The sequence below is a fragment of the Acinonyx jubatus genome, chromosome E3, assembly GCF_027475565.1.
Source record: "Acinonyx jubatus isolate Ajub_Pintada_27869175 chromosome E3, VMU_Ajub_asm_v1.0, whole genome shotgun sequence".
Taxonomy (NCBI): domain Eukaryota; kingdom Metazoa; phylum Chordata; class Mammalia; order Carnivora; family Felidae; genus Acinonyx; species Acinonyx jubatus.
The window spans coordinates 26,832,193-26,853,009 of NC_069398.1; the positions used below are offsets into that span (position 1 = coordinate 26,832,193).

General features: G+C 50.9%; 1 protein-coding gene across 1 annotated transcript in view; it reads right to left on the reverse strand.

Moving 5' to 3' along the window:
- The window catches only part of HIP1 (huntingtin interacting protein 1), a 151,966-nt gene extending 131,715 nt beyond the window's left edge, over positions 1-20,251 (reverse strand). Inside the window, exon 1 of the mRNA XM_027041974.2 lies at positions 20,062-20,251. Within this exon, the coding sequence (XP_026897775.1) occupies positions 20,062-20,181 (120 nt within the window). The 5' untranslated portion in view covers positions 20,182-20,251. The remainder of the gene's footprint in view (positions 1-20,061) is intronic.
- Positions 20,252-20,817: the final 566 nt, after the last annotated feature.

Sequence of the window (20,817 nt, forward strand, 5' to 3'; positions counted from 1 at the left end):
ATATGTAGACATCTTCAGACAAAGACTAAGATAGTTCACTGCAGTTTCTTACAGAAAACAGCCATGAAGTTTCTCTCCCAAAGAGATCATAAATTCAGCCCCAAAGAAAGTTCTGAAGAAGTCCTAAAATAGTCTTATTTATATGCTAGAAGGAATATTTGAGAAATAAAAACATCATCTCCAAGGTTTTATACTCTCTTGATATTACCCTGACCATGCAATGAGCTCAAGGTGAAAGCCAGAGGAGAGTCAGTGGGAAGCCATCAGCCCCCATGAAAGCCACCCCCCTCCCCCACATCATGGTGGCCAGCATGAGTGGAATTTCAGGCCTCTCTCTGAGGCATGAACTGTTTCCTGGCTTCTGCACCCACTGCTCACTTTTCAGTAAAGATCTCTGGACGCCATCCACTCATGCCTTTGTCACCTGCTGCCAGCACTTGGGAGAGGATAATGTGGGGTGGGTCCCACTCCACCCCCGTCTGGTCCCGGAGCTGGGGGAGGGCAGCTCTCCTGGGCTTGGCGGGGAGGGCACACTCGTCGGAGGTCACTCTCCAGGGCAGGAGTCATTTTTAAATAGAGATAAGGAGGAATTATCAAAAAATGCCTGGCACCAGAAACCTAAACTCCGAGGCCCAAGCCGGCGATCCCATAACTAAGACATTGACACCAAACCCTCAGTCTGTTCCTTGCAGACCCATAGAAATGCTGGTGTAACTTCATGCTTCTTTCCAGAAAAAAAAAAAAAAAAAATTTCTTCCCCTTCGTCTCTGTTCAGACATAACATCATCAACGCAGCTCTTTAAATATCTGTGCTGGGAGGCTATATTTAGTGACTATTTGGCCCTTAAAATGAGACTGATTTCCTGTGGCAAAAAGTTCTCAGCAGCAAGGAGAGAGGCCTGGAGAATTCTGAACTACTAACACACAGCTTCAAGGCTTGAGAGGTTCGGTGTAAGAAAAGGAGGTAATTGCTTTTTCTGGATAGGTGACTGGCACCCAAGATAGGGGGAGAAAAATCATAATAAAATGGTGTGCTTGGTCTGAACACTTCGAAAGGCATCCTCGAGAATGGCCTGCCACGGGGCAACTATGTGAGCCAGTGATCATATACAGTACACAGCCCTCCTTCAGAGAGGCAGGAGGGGCATCGCTACTCCTTCATTCATTCGTTTGTTCACTCATTCATTCACTCACTCATTCAAGTACTCACTCGTTCACTCCTTTACTCACTCCTTCACTCACTCACTCATCCATTTATTCACTCACTCATTCACTTATTCATTCATTCCCTCATTCATTCATTCATTCTCTCCCTCATTCATCACTCACCCATTCACTCATTCATGTACTCATTCGCCCCTTCACTCTTTTACTCATTCCTTCACTTACTCATTCATTTATTCGCTCACTCATTCATTCATTCACTCATTTATCACTCACTCATTCATTCACTCCCTCATTCACTCATTCATTCACTCACTTGTTCATTCGCCCACTCAGTACATTTGCACATCTTCCTACTTGAAAGCCCAGGGGCCTAGAGGAGCGCTAGGTCATGTGGCAAACAGGATGCACAAGCCATGGACCCTAGGAGGCCATCCCTAGAAAGGGCTCTCGGGGGAGCACAAAGTGAGTGCTGTGGGGAACCCAGAGGGTGGGGGGGGGCACTTCTGCTGGTGCCATCTGGGAAAGGAAACAACCCTCAGCACTGGCTACTGCTCTGGACCCTCTCCTTGAACCCACTCATTGAGCCCAGATGCCAGTACGTTATCTCCGACCACAGATGAGTAAGTTCCCCAAAGTCCACAGAGATAACAAGTAACAGAGCTGGAGCTGAAACTGAGATTGTCTGACTGCAAAGGGCTTGACCACTCTTTGCAGCGACAGGTGGAGGCTGACGGAGCGCGTCCCCCAGACCGCACACGCGGGTCCCACTCCGATTCTGCCGGAAGACCTGGGACGGTCAGGGAAGCTCCTCGCGGCTCAGGCACAGGACCTCTCCCTCCCCCGATGCAGCCTGGATTAGTCACGCTTTCCCTCCTCACAAACCACCGATAGGCCCCCCTGCGTGATCGGCCCCCCTGCGTATGTGCGTCTCCAATGTCCCCCGGATGACCCAAGGGAGCCAGGGAATGCACGTTTACTTAGCCCTGACTAAGCTCGGCCAAGCAACATGCCATTCCTTTTTTTTTTTTTTTTTTTTTTTAACATTTTAGTTTGAGATAATTTTAGACTTTAAGAAGAATTGCAAAAATAGTTCAGAGTTCCCGTACATCTTTGCTCAGCTTCCCCTTACACTAACTAACATGTTACATAAGCGTAGGAAAATCATCAAAGCTAAGAAGCTCACCTGGGTGCAATACTACCAACTATGTACTACAGAATTCATTTGGATTGCTTCCTGTGTTCCCACTATTGTCCTCCTTCTGCTCCAGGACCCAATCTGGATCCCACTTCGTACTGTCTCGTCTCCGGTCTGTGGCAGCTCCTTAGTCTTTCCTGGTCTTTTAAGACCTTGACATTTTGTTGTTTAATGTGTATATTTGAGAGAGAGAGAGAGAGAGAGAGAGAGAGAGACAGAGCACGACTGGGGGAGGGGCAGAGAGAGGGAGACACAAAATCCGAAGCAGGCTCCGGGCTCCAAGCTGTCAGCACCGAGCCTGACGTGGGGCTTGAACCCATGAACCATGAGATCATGACCTGAGCTGAAGTCGGTCGCTTAATCAACTGAGCCACCCAGGCGTCCCAAGACCTTGACGTTTTTGAAGAACCGCTAGTCCGTTATTTTGTAGAACATCCCTCACTGGCTTTGTCTGATGTTTCTCATGATAAGATTGGGGCTATGCACTTTTGGCAAGAAAACCACTCGGGTGATGTGCCCAGTTCAGCGTATCTGGCAGGAGCCATTCATTTTCACATACCCGTTTCTTGGGTTTCTCTGGATACTCAAGGCAGCCCCATGAGACAGGTATTATTATCCCCGTTACACAGATGGGAATATTGAGGCAAAGAAATTAAGGCATTTGCCCGAGGTCACTGGGGTGACAAGCAGCAGAGACAGGATTTGCACCCAGTTCTTTCTAGTACACGCCAAGCTGCCATTTCACTTCTTTCCAATTCAAACTCGTTCATATGACCTTGACTGATCGGAAGAAATTGGACTTGAATGGTTAACCTAATTATTCCTAGTCTCACAGATAGGATTCTAAAACCGATGACTCCTAACAGCTAACATATATTAAGCGCCTACTATTTGCCGGGCATAAGGCTTCATGTTTCATCCCTAAAGTATCTTGCTCAAAACCTTGCCACAACACAGTGGAGTTGGTGCTGCAGGGGCCTGATCCCTTATCCCAAACTTCTGGGGTCATGTGTGTCTGGGGAGTTAGAACTTGAGGGTTTGGGCAACACCCTCTGATCAAACACGGTCATCTTTGCAGCATATCGTAGGACCTTCCATTCTAAGACGGGCACATAACAAAGTCTACAAACAGGCCCAGACAAGTACAGGTCGGGTACCACACTCTGAAATAAACCTGTAGTCTTCCAGACCTTCGGGATCTCAGAACTGCAGACAAGGAATTGTGGGCCTGTACTATTACATAAAGTCATTTGCAAATGAGGAGGCAGAGGCTGGGAGGGTCTCAGGGCCACTCATTACCCAGCCTGCCCCTCACTCTGAGGCCTAAGGCAGAATAGTAGCTGAGAATTTACCCCAGGCATTTAAGACTCTCTCCTACCAATGGGTTTTATTTCCCATTTCCCACGAGAAAAGACATTCTGAATACATTCAATGGCACGGAGAATAAATAGAAAGAAACCCCAGGCTCTGAGCCGTCCCCTGAGCAGGGTGTGAAGGAGATGACCACACCGTCACCAGTCACCATCATCGCTATGACAGTTACTGTTTTTCTAAGGCATTAGAGGAAACTTTTTCTTTCCATAAAAATATCATTAGTGTCATCAGATCAGTCTTGTCCAATCAGCCCCAAGTTCTGCTTCCAACGAGGCCCCCAAAGGGGTCTGTGAGGTCCAGGTCTTTCCCTATGACATAAGGATACCCTTAATTGCTCAGACTTTCCTTCCTAAAACGTCACGGCTAAGTCATCTGTGAGTTGATCCAGACTCTTTATGGCCCTATACGGTTTGGCTGACTTTGCCTCTCGAGTTAGGTGGGCCTTAATCCCCACTGTGCACAGGGAGGCACCCCTTCACTTGCCCTATAATTACTTTCCAGTTAGAGGTTTGGGAAGAAAGTTCCAGACAGCAACAATCATCGCTGGTTGACGTCACCTTCGCGATTGCTGACTTCCCTCCAACCTCCTGCTCATTCGCCTTCTCACTTGACCTAGGATGGGGAAACCGAGGCAACCCCCACCATAATGAGTAAGTGGAGATTTGCATATTAAGGGAGAGCTGTGGATGAATCAGTGGTAAGCACACAGAACCCCAAGCAAGCAAATGAAAACAATTCATTAGTCTGGGAATAACAAAAACTTAGGCAGGAAAGGAAAAGACACCACATATACTCAGCTGCTCCTGGCATTTCCAGGGTCATGATAAAGTTGACACTGAATAGAGAGTTAAAACTCTAGCGGCACAGAGGAGGAAAAGTGTCCTGGGGATGGGGGGAGCATATATGCGGATGAAAGCTAGATCTTTATCTTCCAGAATGGCAGGTTCACAATCATGGCTATAATGAGGTTCACAATAATGGCTATAACGAAAGCAGTTTCAAGAATTAAAAGTGGTGTGCTTCTGGGAAGCAGGAAATAGTTGGGGAGGAGCAAAGTGCTGGACCAGGACATTCCTGGATTGTGGTGACAAGTCTGAGTTGCTATCTGACCCTTGAAACTGTGTACATGCAGACCTTCAACGGAAATAAAATCACACAACTGGTCACAGGCAGAGCCGCAACCCAAACCCCAGTGTTCTGCCCTCCTGTCTGTGCCTTCGCTTCGGCCTTTGTCTTTCCAGACTAGACAATTCCTTCTGCATGCCCTCTGTCATCTTAGCCGACATTTGAGCCAGCCCTGGGACTTAGGACCAGAAAGACAGATTCCTCCAAGCACGCCATCCCTCCCCAGGTCCGGTGCAAAGGCGGGCCAGTGTGTGGGGGGTCATGGTCCAGGCAATCGCCTCCTGAGATCTCCTGGTAACTCTTCCTGTGGTTCTGTGCCCACCCTTGAAAATGTGGGATTTCCTCATCTAGGTGACCCTCAACTCAGGCGTCCTCGGGCAGCAGACCAACAAGGAAGCCAAGATCCATTCATTTACTTATCTCACAGCCATGAGCCTACCCCGTGCCCAGTAGTACACTAGTCCCCCAAATTTAGATGTGCTTAAGTACTAGTAAGAGAACCATAATATCAGCTGATACTTCTTCTTTTTTTTTTTTTTTTAACTTTGTTTATTTTGAGAGAGAGAGAGAAAGCATAAGCAGGGGAGGGACAGAGAGAGAGAGGGAGACAGAATTCCAAGCAGCCTCTGCACAGTCAGCACAGAGCCTGATGAGGGGCTCGAATTCACGAACCACGAGGTCATGACCTGAGCCGAAGTCAGATGCTTAACTGATTGAGCCACCCAAGCACCCCACGAGCTGAAACATCTGAGTGCTCGCTCTATGGATGGCAATGCACTGAGCGTTTTCTTTGCATTATGTCATTTAATGCTTTCAACCGCCTATGAGGTAGGTATTTTCATTACCGTAGATGCTATTCCCATGGCTCTCTGCTTAACTGAGTCAGATCAAGCTATGCCCACCAGCGTCTCTGTAAAGCAGCCTGCCTGGAACCCATGGCAGGTGACCCGCCGGACCTAAAGCCCATGCTCCTAACCTTTACAGAGTCTTGGGGCACAACCTGGACCCAGACACAAGGCTGGGTCTGCCTCAAATCTGGGCAAGGATTTGCAGAATGGACCCTAGGCGAGTTGAAGTTTCTTTTCTAATCCTCACTTTCCTCTGGGAAACTGGACTGGATCAGAGGCCACACCTCAGAAAATGGGAGGCACCAGGGAGGGAAGGTCAACGTGTGAAGCAGGCTGGCAGAAGACAAAATGGCACCCTTTTGGACACCCTGCGTGGCCTTTGAGTCAGCGTCAAAGAGCTTTTCTGGAAAATCATTTTTGTCATGTGCTACCACCTTGGCCTAACGGACTAACCCCGGGAAGCCCAAGATCAGAAGTTGCTCCCAGAGTTTTGCAGTGCTCAGACTATGCAGATGTACCTGGTGGTCCTACAGAAGACTGTGCTTGGGCAGAAGTGACCAACTGCAAAAGACTTCTCACTAGGTAATTTTCCTGTGTGAGTGATTTTGGAAGGCCAGTTCTTGGTGGGCGGGGAGGCACAAGACCATCTCTGACCAATGCAGAAGAAGTTACCCATAGAAGTTAAGTGCAGCCAGGGCTACAGAGGAAGGTCTCACAGAGAAGGAAAGCCAAACAGAATTCCGTGTTCGAAGCTGAGAAACGGGACAGCAAAACTGGAATAACAAGGGCCAGGTGTTGTCAAAAGACAGTCAACTCTCACAGGGCTGCTGCTTTAGTCAATAACTGTGCTTTCACAGAATCACCAAGTCTCTCAACCTTCAGAGTGATCTCAGCCAATCCCCCTCATTTCACGACTGTGACTGAAGACCTGTATGTAGGAGGTAGGGACCACGATGGAGCAGGGGGAACCACAGCCAGGAGAAGCAAGACTTCCTGATTCTTTTCTTTTTTTAAGTTGATTTATTTTGAGAAAGAGAGAGACAGAAAGTGAATGTGGGCAGAGACAGAGGGAGGGAGAGAGAATCCCAAGCAGGCTCCGCCCTATCAGCACAGATGCCCCACACAGAGCTCGAACTCACAAACTACGAGATCATGACCTGAGCTGAAATCAAGAGTCGGACATTTAACCGACTGAGCCACCCAGGCGCCCCTTCCTTTTTTAAAGATTTTATTTTTAAGCAATCTCTACACCCAACATGGGGCTCGAACTCACAACCCAGAGATCAAGCGTTCATGCTCTGCCGACTGAGCCAGCCAGGTGCCCTGAGGGTTCCCAATTCTTAATTCAGTGCTAAGGGAGCTCCTGGCTGCCAGGACTACCCAGGCACACTCCAGACCACCCTGGTGACCCTGAAGAAGGACCAGCACACTGCAGGGCCACCCGGAGGGAAGCTGTTCATTTATCACCACCTCTGATTCCTGATCACAAGTCAGCTCTCTTTCGAGCAAAGACGCCATCATGATCATAGAGAAAACAAAGGGATTTCTCACCCGCCTTTTTTAATAGACAGCACAGGGCTTGATCAAGAAAAAGAAAAAAGTAAGGTTAAGTAAATTATATCTGTGACCCTCACACTTGGAATTGCACCAAAGGACCCCACGGCGCAGCAGGAAAGAATGTTTGAACGGCTGAATTGTTTTCCCAGGATAAGATTTCTGTGAATAGGCACCAAGTGTGGAAACGCAATGTTTTATCTATGGCCACAATAAGCACAGATGAAATAACAAGTGTCCCTCCGGGTTTAAAAAGGGTGGCCTGTCTGTGCAGCGAGGCAAGGGCTCCATGAGGTTTGTTGTCCCAGAGCGTGAGTTACCTGTTATCATCCCGTATCAGCTTCTTATCGCCAAAGTAACAAATTACCACCAATTTAGAAGCTTAAAACAACGCCCGTTTATCAGCTCTCGGTCCTGCGGGTCAGAAGGCTAACTCGGTTTCACTGGGCTAAATTCAAGGTGCTGGTGCAGCTGCGTTCCTTACTGGGAAAAGTTCAGATTACTCTCCCTATCTTAAGGTCCTTAATTACATCTGCAAAGGCCCTTTTCGCCATGTGAATGTGGGGGGAGGGGGCGTATATTGTGTTGCCTACCACATCCTTGTCATCCCACCTGTGGGACACACTTCGGGAATACTGGCTCCCAGCACACCGACTCTTGCATGCACAAGCCTCTTTCTGGAAAGCGTCCCTCCCACTGAATCCTCCACTCCTAAAACAGGCTCTCCTCTCCCCACCACCGTAGCCAAACCTACAGCTTCAGTCCAATGTGACAGAGACCACGTACATTCACCCCAGCATGGGGCACCTGCCTTGGAATGGGATCTGGGCCCTACTCCATTTTCGGTTAGAGCAACAATCAAATACAGTCAGGTCCTCAATACGCATTATGAGTTCACTCAGCAAACATTTGTTGAGGGCCTGCGGGGCCCTGAGCATCATGCTTGGGGTGGGGGCTACAAAGAAGGCTAAGCTACAGGGAAACTCACAGTCCATCATGGACAGTCATCCAGATCAACACGTTGACACAGAAACACGCAGAAATACCATCAAGTAGATGTGCCCAGAAGAGTGGTGGAGGAACTTCCCAGAGAGGGGGCCATTGGACGTGGGACTTCAAGAATGAGGAATTTGGCCAAGTGGAAAAAGTGGGAGCGGCATTCTAGGCCAAAAAGAATGGTGTGCCACCTGGAGACACACAGAGGCGTGAAGCAGTGGGCTGCTGGGATAGAGTAGGGCTGGGGGGGAGGGGGTGTGGGGCGCAAAGTTTGGCTCTGTGCAATGCCCATATGCTTGAGTTTCAGCTTAGAGTGACAAAGAGGCTTTTAAAACATGGAGTTATAGGGGCGCTGGGTGGCTTAGTCAGTTGAGTGTTCGACTTTGGCTCAGGGCATGATCTCGCGGTTCGCGAGTTTGAGCCCCACGCTGGACTTGCTGCTGTCAGCCTGTCAGCGCAGAGCCCATTTTGGATCCTCTGTCCCCCTCGCTCTGCCCCTCCCCGGCTTACGCTCTCCCCAAAATAAATAAATATTAAAAAAAAATTAAAACGTGGAGTGATACAAGCAGGTATGCCTTTTAAAACAGAACTCGTTAAGACAGCCAAAGGGAGGGTAGATCTCACGAGGGGCGACGCTGGATGGCAGGAAGGGCAGCTGGGCTGTGCAAGACGTAGCCCAGGCTCCAGAAAAAGGTCTGAGCTAAGGCAGAAGCAGCGGGTGGCAAAGCAGGAGCGATATGGACAACAATCGAGGAGTCAAGAAGACACAACTGGACTCCATGCCTAGCCGCAGGGGCGCAGAATGCGGGGAGGTCAAAATGGCCGCGAGAATTTCAGCTTCAAGGGTCAGGGATGGTTTATAAACTGGGATTCTCTAGAACTGAGAACAAAGGACCGTGAGCCAGTTTGTGGCAGGAGACAAAGTTCGGGTCTAGGTGTGTTGGGGTAGTTTTGTTTTTTATCAGCAGTAATGGGCTGAAGGCTGTACAGGGAGGTCCCTTCCTGCAATAAGAATCTCAAGAAAACAGGGCACCTCAAGTCACTTCCAAGCATGAGTCAGGGAGCTGACGTTCAAGAGGAAGTCCCTGAGAACCACCCAGAGTTACGTCAGACAGCTGGTCTCTTCAGGGGCCCCGGCTCTTGCTGGCTCCAGTTGTGCTCCCGTGAACCCAGAGTCAGGGTGTACTTCTTAGGGTTCACAGTTCAGAACTGGGACCAAAAATGGCTGACACTCATCAGGGCTTCATTCAAAATATTTCATCCTTCATTCTATGGACCCTTATCAAGAGTCACTCAGGGCCAGATGCTGGGTCAGGAGCCTGAGGCTTCAAAGATGAATAAGGTTCTCAACACAGAGTCTTGGCATGCCTACCAGGTGCCAGGCCCAGAGAGGTAGAGTCCTGGGCTGACCTGTTACTTCAAGGGAAGTTGCCCTGCATCTTGCTCAGAGGCAAAACCACACAGCTCATGCCTGTCAATCTCTTTCTGAAGGATCATGGAAAATGGGAGGGAAGAATATAGCATCGGTCAAGATGGACCCAAGAAAAACCAGAGAAAGCATTAGTTTCCAGATCAATATGGCAGAAGAGCCACATGACAGGCAGTAAGATGTAATCACACACACACACACACACACACACACACCCCAACAACTGTCTAAACTAAGAACTGTCATTGTCATTGTGGGTTGGCCCCAGGGACCATGCAGCAGGACAGGGACCTCACAGAACCACTGTTAGAAGGTCAGCGTTTCGGCCATGTTCCCTCAAGACATCCCCCAAGCTCCCAGGTTCTCACACATTGCTCGTCAAGCAAGACTCGATCTACATCTGTGGAGCACAAGCCAAACGTGGGGTCATGTCTTCCACAAGTCCGCCACCCAGATCTTTTTTTTTTTTAACTAGTTTTACTGTTATTTTTTTAAGTTTGTTTATTTATTTTGAGAGAACAAGCTGGAGAGGGGCAGAGAGGCCGTGGGGCGGGAGGGACAGAAAATCTGAAGTGGGCTCCACTCTGACAGCAGAGAGCCCAATGCGCGGCTTGAACTCACGAACCATGAGATCATGACCTGAACCGAAGTCAGACGCTTAGGCAACTGAGCCACCCAGGTGCCCCCCCCACCCCAGATCTTTGCTTTTATTCAAATATGCTTCTTTTGAGCCTAGACCACACTTTCTTCTCTCATTCTCTCCCTTGAGAACTTTTCATCACCTGATTTATTTTGTACTTCACGGACCTCCCGAGCCTTAGCCAGTGTGTAATTCCCTCTGCTAGACATGGAGTGACTCACTGAAAGACGAGGGAGGACCTGAGGGCCCGTCTGCCGCTGCAGACACAAGACACAAATGAATGGAAGCCGAGGGCAACACGCTCAGTGTGGTCTAATGATAAGTCTCAACTTCACAACTACCTGTTACAGCGGGGCTTGGAACATGATGCTTGGATATTTGTGTGTCTTCAATCAAAAGCTGCATCAGAAGGCTTTTCACAGGGGAGGGGCACCTGGGTGGTTGAGTCGGTTAAGCACCTGACTCCTATTTTTGGCTCAGGTCATGATCTTGTGGTTTGTGGGATCGAGCCCCGTGTTGGGCTCTGCACTAACAGCACAGGCTGCTTTGGGTTCTCTCTCTGCCCCTCCCCTGCTCATGCTCTCTCTCTCTCTCAAAATAAATAAATAAACATTAAAAAAAAAAGAAGGGTTTGGGGTGCCTGGGTGGCTCGGTCAGTTAAGCGTCCAACTTCAGCTCAGGTCATGATATCACAGTTGGTGAGTTCGAGCCCTGTGTCGGGCTCTGTGCCGACAGCTCAGAGCCTGGAGCCTGCTTCAGATTCTGCGTCTCCCTCTCTCTCTGCCCCTCCCATGCCCATGATCTGTCTCTGTCTCTGTCTCTAATAAATAAACATTAAAAATTAAAAAAAAAAAGAAGGGTTTTCACAGGGGAAGCTATATTTGGGGGAGACCTCAAACGGTGGGTGGGCATGTAAGTGGTAAGTTCTTGGCCTCCTCAAGACACTGTCTCTTACTCCCTGGAAGGAGGTTTTTTTTTTAACCTTCTGTATTTTGAAATATAACATAGAGAAAAAGTGCACAAAATAAAATGTACAGCTTAATAAATTATCATAAACTACTACACAGACCAATCAACAGATTGATGGCAGGACCTCAGCCACTCTCCTTGTACATCTTCCCAATCACTAACCTCCCTTGCATCCAAGGACAATATTTATCTGGCCTTTTACGGTGATCGTCCGTCCCCCAATTTCCCCTTATTTCTTTACTGCTTTACCGTCGAAGCAGCACACTTAATACCAGTTTAGCTTTGCCTGTTTTGTGAACTTGATACAAATGGAAGCATACAGAAGGTGTCCTTTTGGCTCTGCCTTTTTTTTTTTTTTCCATTCACCATTCTGTGTGTAAGATTCATCCACGTTGTTGAATGTAACTCCAGCTTCTTCATACTCCGTGTTGTGCAGTATCCCGAGGAGAGACCACATCACGATTCAGTCAGTGATCCATCGACTGTTAAGGACTTTTGGATTATTTCCAGTCTGGAGCTGGTGCAAAAGGTGGTTATGAATATGCTTCCAGAGATCTTTTGGGGCACGTGTGTGCACTGCTGTTGGGTATACAGCTAACAGGAAAAGTGCTGGCCTCTTGAGTCTGTACATCCTTAATTTTAGGATAACACCAGGCTGCTACCCAACGCGGTTGCACGAACATGCAGCCCCGTCAGCAATGCACGAGCGTTTCCATTGCTCTGCACCCTTGCCAATGCTCGGCACCGTCAGTGTTTCTTTTTTTTTCCATTTTTATTTCAGCCATGTTGATGGGTACATAGTCGTATCTCATTGCAATTAAAAAAATTTTTAATTTTTTTTGTGGGTACTCATTGTACCCATAGTACTCATTGCAATTAAAAAAAATTTTTTTTAACATTTATTTATTTTTGAGAGACCGAGAGAGACAGAGTGCAAGTGGGGAAGGGGCAGAGAGAGAGGGAGACACAGAATCCGAAGCAGGCTCCGAGTTCTGAGCTGTCAGCACAGAGCCCGACGCAGGGCTCGAACTCATGAACTGTGAGATCATGACCTGAGCCGAAGTAGGATGGATGCTTAACCGACTGAACCACCCAGGTGCCCCTCATTGCAATTTTAATTTGCATTTCCTTGATTACTAATGAGGTTGCAAGTTTTCATATGTTTATCGGCCATTCATTCTCTTTTGTGACGTTCTTCCTGCCTATTTTTCATTTAGGCGGTCCTTTGATCTCTTTTCGGATTTTTTTTTTTTACACATTCTGGAAGCAGGCCCTCTGATAGTTATGTGTGTTGCAAAAATCTTCTGGGAGGAATTTCAGAAGTCCAAATAAATCAATTGGAAAAGACTTAGAGGAAAAAAAAAATCTGTCATTTTTCTAAGTTACCAGCCCCAGACCAGGTTTCAGCTTTAAAGGGAGATCTAGAAAAAGCACAATTTGAGATAAGACCCACCAGGTTCAAGCCTCTGCGAGCCCATTTCCTGAGTGCTCTCGGGCAAGTCACTTAAGCTCTCTGAGCCTCAGTGACCACACTTGAGAACGGCCCACTATTTGTCACATGGCTGTTCTGTGGCTGAAGGGAGGTTATGTGCAAATGTGCTTTATAAACTGCCTATCAGTTAAAATCAGAAGCAATCGGCCACACTGGCTTCCTGAACGGCCCCAACCAGCTTTCCGACAGCTGTCTTGTAGCGCTAACAGAAGCGGCAGCAGCAACTTTTCAGATCCAAGAAAATCCCCATTCTCCCTTCCACCGTCTCAGCCAGAGGACACCTTCAATCCCCGTCCCTCTGCCCACACTGTGTCAGACTGGACTGCCCACGAGCCAGGAACAGGGCTCCTCCCCGCCTGCCCGGGGAAGGAAAACAGGAAGCAGCCCCCACCCTGCCAGGAGGTGGGGCTGACAAGCTCCCTTTCCTAGGTGGGCACCTCTCCAGGCCATCAACCCTCTGGATGCGGGAGAATCACTGGCCGCTGGCCCACCGCCCCGCCACCCCCTACCCAGGTCTGCTCCGTACTTTGTCCCAAGGTGGTGGAGTGAGTGGGCCGGTGGACAAGGGGTGTAGAACAGTCCTCCTCGGTGCCTTGCTGACATGCCAGGCAAGGAGCCCTTTCAGTGCCCAAGTGGGGCGGGGACTCAGCTCTCCGGCCACGTGGGTGCTCCTCATCCCATTCTAAGCAAGGTTCAGCCCCATCCTTTCATGCGCCCCAGTCTACATACAGGGGGGATGTGGAAGCTTCTCAAGGGAGCAGCCTAGAGCTCCGATCAAGCGCGGGTCCCTATTCCTCAGGGTGGAAACCCGCTTACAGGAATTTTATTAGCCCAAATGGTTGAGAGCTGGAAATCTTGCCCGGCCTCCCCAGTTTGAGCGGAGAAATTCAGTAGCAGAGCCAGATTTGCTCACTCCCCAGGGAGCACTCTCACATTATTCTGCACTCGTGTGCACATCCCTTACTCCAGCAGCAGTACGCAGGCCACTGCCATCAGGTGCCTGGGACACACTAGGCCAGTTTCTCTCCCTTCCCCGTAATACCTTCTAGCTCAGAATGGCCCCACCCGAAGCAGAAAGAAACCTTGGGAAGTCCAAGCCCGTGTTCTGGGAATGTTTATAAAGTGTTCGGAACTCAACGGAAATCCAAATCATCGACCGTGAGCCCTAATCCCATCTCTAGACTCTGCAGGCTCTCTCCTAAAAGGATACCCTGGGCGCACCAGCCTGGCGCACAGGGCAGTCACTTAGTAAGAGTTAATCATTGGAGAAATCAAAGGAGACAGAGGGAGAGTCTCCAAAATGTGCAAAGGGAAAGTACTCTGCAAGCAGAGGCCTGCCTGTAGCACCCAGGCTCCCAGTAGATCCTCCAACTGTTTTACATCCACACATTTGGCAAACAGGCCCAGCGCCTGCCTCCTGCAAGGGCTCGCTCAGCACGGAGAGCCAGACCCTGCCCCCAAGAGCTTACAGTCTGGGAGAGAAGCCACGGTGTGACCTGGGTGAATGGGACAGACAGGCGGTAGCTACGGGCCCCTGCTTGCTGGAATACCTGATCTGGCTGGAGGAGACTGAGGGATGCGGTGTTAAGGCCCGGAAGAGAGAGGCACCAGGGACCCTTAGGTGCCCCGTCATGCAGGGCTTCTTGGGACCCAGCAAAGGTTCTTGAAAAAAGGGGGTTACAGAAGCCAGTGTTGGGCTTTAGAGACAACCCGTCTGGCCCCAGGCTATTTGGGAAGCAGAAAGGAGGGGATTGCACCAACACTGGCAAGAGGTACTAAGGGCAGGAACAGTGCAGAGCAGAGCAGTGGACAAGAGAAACATCACAGAACACAGTGTGGCTGTGAGGAAACAGGAAAGGGAGGACTCACAGTGGATGCCAAGGAGCTGAAGGGGACCAGCGAGGACCAGACACTGGCATTCAGAGGCTGGGGAGGCCCAAAGTTGAGTCTGGAGCATGTGTGGTTTATGTAGGGACAAATGTCCAATGGGAAGTGGTCACACAGGCCAAGAACTCAGGAGGTGGCGGCACAGGAAGTAAGAAAAGAAACTATCAGAGTTGCTGAGCACAGAGGAAGTGGACAGAAGGTGAAAGAGAAGTGGGGTGAGGTTAGCACTTTGGAGACCCAACTGTTAGGGGGAGAAAGAGAGCTGAGGGGGCTAGGCTGTGACTCCAGGGTGACAATCAAGCACAATCCGGGGCTGGTTTTCCTGAGTTTGGGTCCCGACTCTGACCCTGACTTCAGAACCTTGGTCTGGTTACTGACATGTCTAAGCCTTGATTTCCTCATCTGTAAAATAGGGATCATAATTTGTAAATTCCTTCCAAGAACTGGGAGCAGGTGTGGCTCGTAAAGGCCTTTACCATGTGCACACAGCAAATGCTATAAATGTTGGCTATTCTCATTATCATCAATGGGAGGAAACCAAAGTACAGAACCACAAGTTCAAAGAAAGCTCTTAGCATCCTCTCTACCTTTCCAATACCAACTAAGAGAGCAAGCAGGGGACAGGAGGGGGACAGCACCTTTTATGTTAGAAACCATTCCTGTGCAGCCAGAGTCAAGAAGCCCTGATCCCTCGGGGCGCCTGGGTGGTTCAGTGGGTTGAGCGTCTGACTTTGGCTCAGGTCATGATCTCACAGTTCGTGGGTTTGAGCCCCATGTTGGGCTCTGTGCTGACAGCTGGGAGACTGGCGTCTGCTTCGGATTCTGTGTCTCCCTCTCTCTCTGCCCCTTCCCCTGCTCACACTCTCTTAAAAATAAATAGTCATTAAAAAAAAATTAAAAAAAAAGAAGCCCTGATCCCTCTGCTCAAACCCCAAAATTTTCGAGCAGGTGAATCAAAGCCAGAGCTGAAGATCATGAACAAAATGGTAGAAACACCCCCTGACGTTTTTGTCATCAGATTTCAGAACCCTGGCTTCTTGGTTTACTTGCTGCGTGACCTTGGACAAGTCACTTGGCCTCTCTGAGCCTGAGCTATTAAATAGAATAATGGCTATAAATCACTCAGCATGTTTCTGGTGCCCACCAGGCCCTCAATAAATATTTGTTTCTGTCTCTTCCTCTCGAGAACCCGAGTTTCCTGGCTCTTTCCAGCTCACGGTTGGTTGGGATCCTGTTACTCTGTGGCGGGCTCCACCGGAAGAGATTGTGACCAAAGGCTCTGTGTTTCCAGAGCCCCAACGCCTCCTCTGACCTTAGCAATCACCAACCATAGAGCAGAGGTGCTCAAATTTCAGGGTGCCCAGGGCTACCCAGGGCTCTGGCTGAAATGCAAGCTCATTCAGTAGGTGATGCTGGTGCTGTAAGTCCTCTGTGTAGAAGAGCCCCACAGTAGCTGGTCCACCTCTCTGCTGACTCATGAGCTCCCTCAGGCTGGTCTCTTTATCTTACCCATCTCTGTGTCCCCTCCACGCTCTCTGCTCACTAAATGGATGGTGAAAACATAAACCATGGAGAAAACCATTTTCCAGCTAAGCAAATACAGACAGGGAATTTTGTCTATGGGTGCCAGCCCTCCTGGTTCATTCCAGAATTGCCCTCCTTGGCCAACATGAGGACAGCGTGGTAGAAGGGGCCTGGGACCTGAAGTCCTGGATCTGAATCTTGCTTTTCAGTCACCAGCGGGTGGCCCTGGGCAAGTTACCAAGCTCTCACCCGTAAGATGAGGGTGTTTAATACCCAACCACAGTAGAGCCCCCAACGATGGCTAAAACGTGCTGTATAAACTGTAAAGTGTTCCAAGCAAGGTATCTTTACCCCAGCAAGTTTTTTGAGGGCAAGAGCCACTTTTCACTCCCCTAGAACCTGAAGGGTGCTTGTGATGGGCTGGGTGGGGGACACAGCAGGGATCAGGTTGGAGATGGGGGCTGCGGCAGGTGGGTCTGGGGTCCCCACTCTGGCAGGGATGCTGGCCTAACCAGAAGGAAGGCAGAGAATTCACAGTCCTCTCATGGGCATGGGGCACGGCTCCTGACTGAGGGTGTAGGAGACAAAGGACCAGGAGGGCACTCAGGGGCTGTTAGGAAAAAGCATCAAGTAATTAAAGATGCCACCTGATGCCCACAGCTGAGTTTAACCCAGGCGAGGGCTTCCCTGCTGAGGTTAACCAATCATTTTCTACCCTCACCTACAGCTGGCTCAGCACTAACACAGGCATCTGAGGACACAGGTGAGAGCAAGACACAATCATGGGGCGCCTGGGTGGCTCAGTTGGTTAAGTGTCCAACTCTTGATTTCAGCTCAGGTGATGATCTCACGGTTCACGAGATCGAGCCCCGAGTTGGGCTCGGTCGGCACATAGCCTGCTTGGGATTCTTTCTCTCTCCCTCTCCCTGTACCCCTCCCCAGCTTGCGTGCTCTCTCAAAATAAATAAATAAACTTAAAAAAAAAAAAAAGACACAGTCTTGTCCTCATGAAGCTCCTAGTTTACCGAGGGCAACATAGAGAGTGACAGGACAGGGTAACAGGTGCTACAGGTTGAGAGGCGGGAGTGGCCAATTCTGCTTTTCAGCCACTTAACCTCATCTGCTCTCATCTCCAGACGTGTCCTTTGCCATTCCCCATTTCTAGAATGCCCACCTCCCCTCCTCTCCACCCAGCAAGGACTATCTCATGCTGAATGGCGGTTAGGTCCTGGTGAGGGCTCCCAACCCTCTCCACACCCACACCAACCTGTACTTTCCGCATGTGCTCTCGGTAATTATCACATTACCTAGGAACACTTCTGCCCCCCTACTGAAGAGTTAATCACAGCCTGCACCATTACTTAACATTTGTGCTTCCTTCGGTCTCCCCAGATTACAGCAAGAATCACTGAAATTGTGTCCCAAAGTTTACAAAAATGCCTTCATGCCTCTTATTTAATTTAACCCCCACAATACACCTGTAAGGTAAGTATCATCTTTATTTTATAATAAGGAAAACTTAGAAAGGTCTGCTCGAGGTCATATAGCCTATCCAAGTGCCTGGCTATGAAACTCAAACCTCTTGCACTCCAATGCCACCGTTCTACCCAGAGGCACTGGGTGCCACTGTTGCCTCAGAGGCAACACAGCGCAGTGGTTAAAGGCTGGGACCACTTCCAGCTGTGTGACCTTGGGCAGGTGACTTAACTTCTCTGTGCTTCAATTTCCTCATGGAAAATGGGGCTGATGCCCACCTCATGGGTCCTTGTTGAGATTAAAGAAGGCAATACAGCAAAGTACTTAGAACAGCGGCAAACACAATAATTAGCTACAATTATCACTACACCTTGGCTGATTCTCATGGTCTCTCAACTCATTAAAAGTATTTTCTAGCTCATTTTTATATCTCATAATACATTGGATACAGTTGAAGTCATTAAACAAAATGAGCTTTTGCAGATTGATTAATGCCAAGTTTTAGGACTGTTCTCTTTTCTTTGCTTTCATACCCCCCCCCCTTACGGTTTCAATAATAGAGAAACTCTCTTTTCCTGCCCCAGCCTACCTCCTCACTCTCCCCCCCACCCCCAAAACAAGGCACTCGGTCAGGTGTGGCCAATCGCAAGGGTTCCACATATAAAATACCGGCAAACATTGACCTAGAGTCTCCTTTGTTGGGTGGTCCCTGGATAGCGAGGGGACATGCCAGTCCTGGGTAGAAGGAAGCTTTTGCAAATCTAATTTCCATCACTATAATGGGTCAAAGTTTTACGTGTCTTCCTCTAGTGCTCCAGTTTTTACTGATTTGAGACTCCAGACGGAATGGGTTATCATAAAAGAACACCTATTTCTTTTCCTTTCCCGTTAAAAAAAAAGAAGACTATTCACACTGCTTCCTGGAGCAAGAAGCCTCAGGATCAGGCAGCTCGTTGAGGCAGGAACACACACAGTGGACAAGCAGACGGAAAGATTCTTTCCTTCCAAGGGGGCCAGTCCACAGAGCCAGAAACCCAAACCCAGCTGGTCCCTGGGAGGCAGCAGGGAACTGCCATCTCTCCCATCACGCCTGGGGTAGGATGACCCAGGAAGGGGACACTCCCTACTTTACGCCACCCAGACACACGTGCAAAGGGCCAGAGGCAACTGGAAAGAGAAGATGAAGTTCCCAGGGGGTGAAAAGCTTTCTTCTTTGCAAGATTCCATACACAGAATACACAGTCAGGTCCTCACAATCTTTCTATCTAAAACCCCAAAGGCCTTCCTTCACATTGTACTGTGTTTGGCGGTGGGGGTGAGGCAGAACACAGCAGGGGAACCAGCCTCTGGCTGTGGAGGCCCAGCTGGATCTTCAAAGGTTCTATCCTGAGCGGGAGAGTGAAGCACAAATCTGCCCATGCAACTTTGGCACCGGGATTAAAAGAAGTGCTGTGCCCTTTGAAATGGATTTTGCATACAAACGAGTTGATGAACACCAGAAACATGTCCGCTTTATTCAGTCAAATCAATACACCAGGCATTCAAACTCCGAGGTAGAAATGGATTGTGGCTTTTTGTTGATGACACTGGGGAATTTTGGCCCCCAGCCCTGCTCAGGCTGGACAAATAGGGCAGTCTGCCTATTAGCTGTCAGGCACATCTTGGGGGATGAAACCAAAATCCCAAGTCAGGGCTCTGGGCATCACTGGGCAGCTCATCCTGACCAGCAGCGGGCTGTCCGGCCAAAGGCCGGCCCCTGGCCCCTGGCCCCTGGCCGGCCCTCTCCTCCAGCCCCCATTTTCCAAGCTCGGCCACACGTCGCATTTCCTACATTCCTTCTCGCCGCTCAGACCCCTGCAGCCTGGCCCTCGGAGGCCGACAGCTGGGGGTGGCGTGAGCCAAGCAAGAGGCACTAGGAAGGGGGTGCTGGGGTTGGGGGGTGGGGGGAATGTCAGTGCAACCCAGAAGCGATGGAGAGGGGAGGAAAGGGCTCCCCGTTTCTCATCCCAGTCCAGCGCTCCGCTCTCCGCCGCCACACTTGAGTGGCCCCCCAATGCGCTTCCCCTGCTGAGAGGGCACCCCTTCCATTCGGTCCTTCTTCCGTTCCTTCGGCTCTCACCGTCCCTGTGACCCCTGCCCTGCCCCACGGGTCGTGCCAGCTCCTCGGAGCCGCCCTGCCCTTCTCCCCAGGCCAGCTGGGATGCCTCCGGGTCCCCGACCTCCCCAGGATCGCCTCGACCTGAGCACCCAGATGCTCCCTCTCGCGGCCCCCTTGCCCCGTCCTCCCTGGGCCTGAAGACCTCTGCCCCCTTCAAAGCCCCTCCCGGGCACTGCGTCTCTCGGGATGCCCAAGCCACGCATGCCCCGGGGTCCCCCGGTCCTCACCTGAGTCCGCTCGAAGCTCTCCCGTTCGGCCGCCTCGATCCCCGCGCCCACCCCGCGCCGGCTCAGCACCTTGGGCAGCGGGTTGGGCACCTGCTTCATGGAGCTAGCCATCCGGTCCATGTCGCCGCGCGGAGCCGAGTCAGGGGCCCTGGGCCGCCCCGGGATCCCCACGGCGCCGCCCGCCCCGCCCTACCCGCTGGGATCCGGCTCTAACGGGACGGCTTCCGCCTCCTATTGGCTGGGAGCGCTGCTACTCTCCCGCGGCCCCGCCCCACCCAGAGGCTTCCCCGCCCGCCCCCGCCCCCTCTGGAGCCCCACCGCGCGCCCCGCCCCTCTGGGGCTCTCCGGACCGCGAGGCGCGCCGTGACCGGCCCGGAAGCCTGTCCGTCACCAGTTCCAGCCGCCCCCGGAGGGGGCGGGGCGGGGGGCGGGGCGGGGGGCTGGGCCCGGGCCGGGGCTGCCCTGACCTGCCCTCGCCCGCCCCTCCCCCGACGCCCGGCGCGCCGCTTTCCCCGCCTGTTCCCCGCGAGCCGCGCTCTCCTCGGCGGCGGGCGCTGCCAGGTTCCCGGCGTGGTGGGCGGGGGTCACGCGGGCTGGAGTGCCGGGCCTCCCGCAGGGAATCCAGGCCGCCTGGGAATAGCCTTGTTTACGCCGCTCGGGCGGGACGGGAGAGCGCGGGATGGACGGGCTCGGCGGCCGCAGCCCGGGGAAACGCTGCCCCAGGCCAGGTCCCCGCTGGAAGGGCCAGCGTTGGCC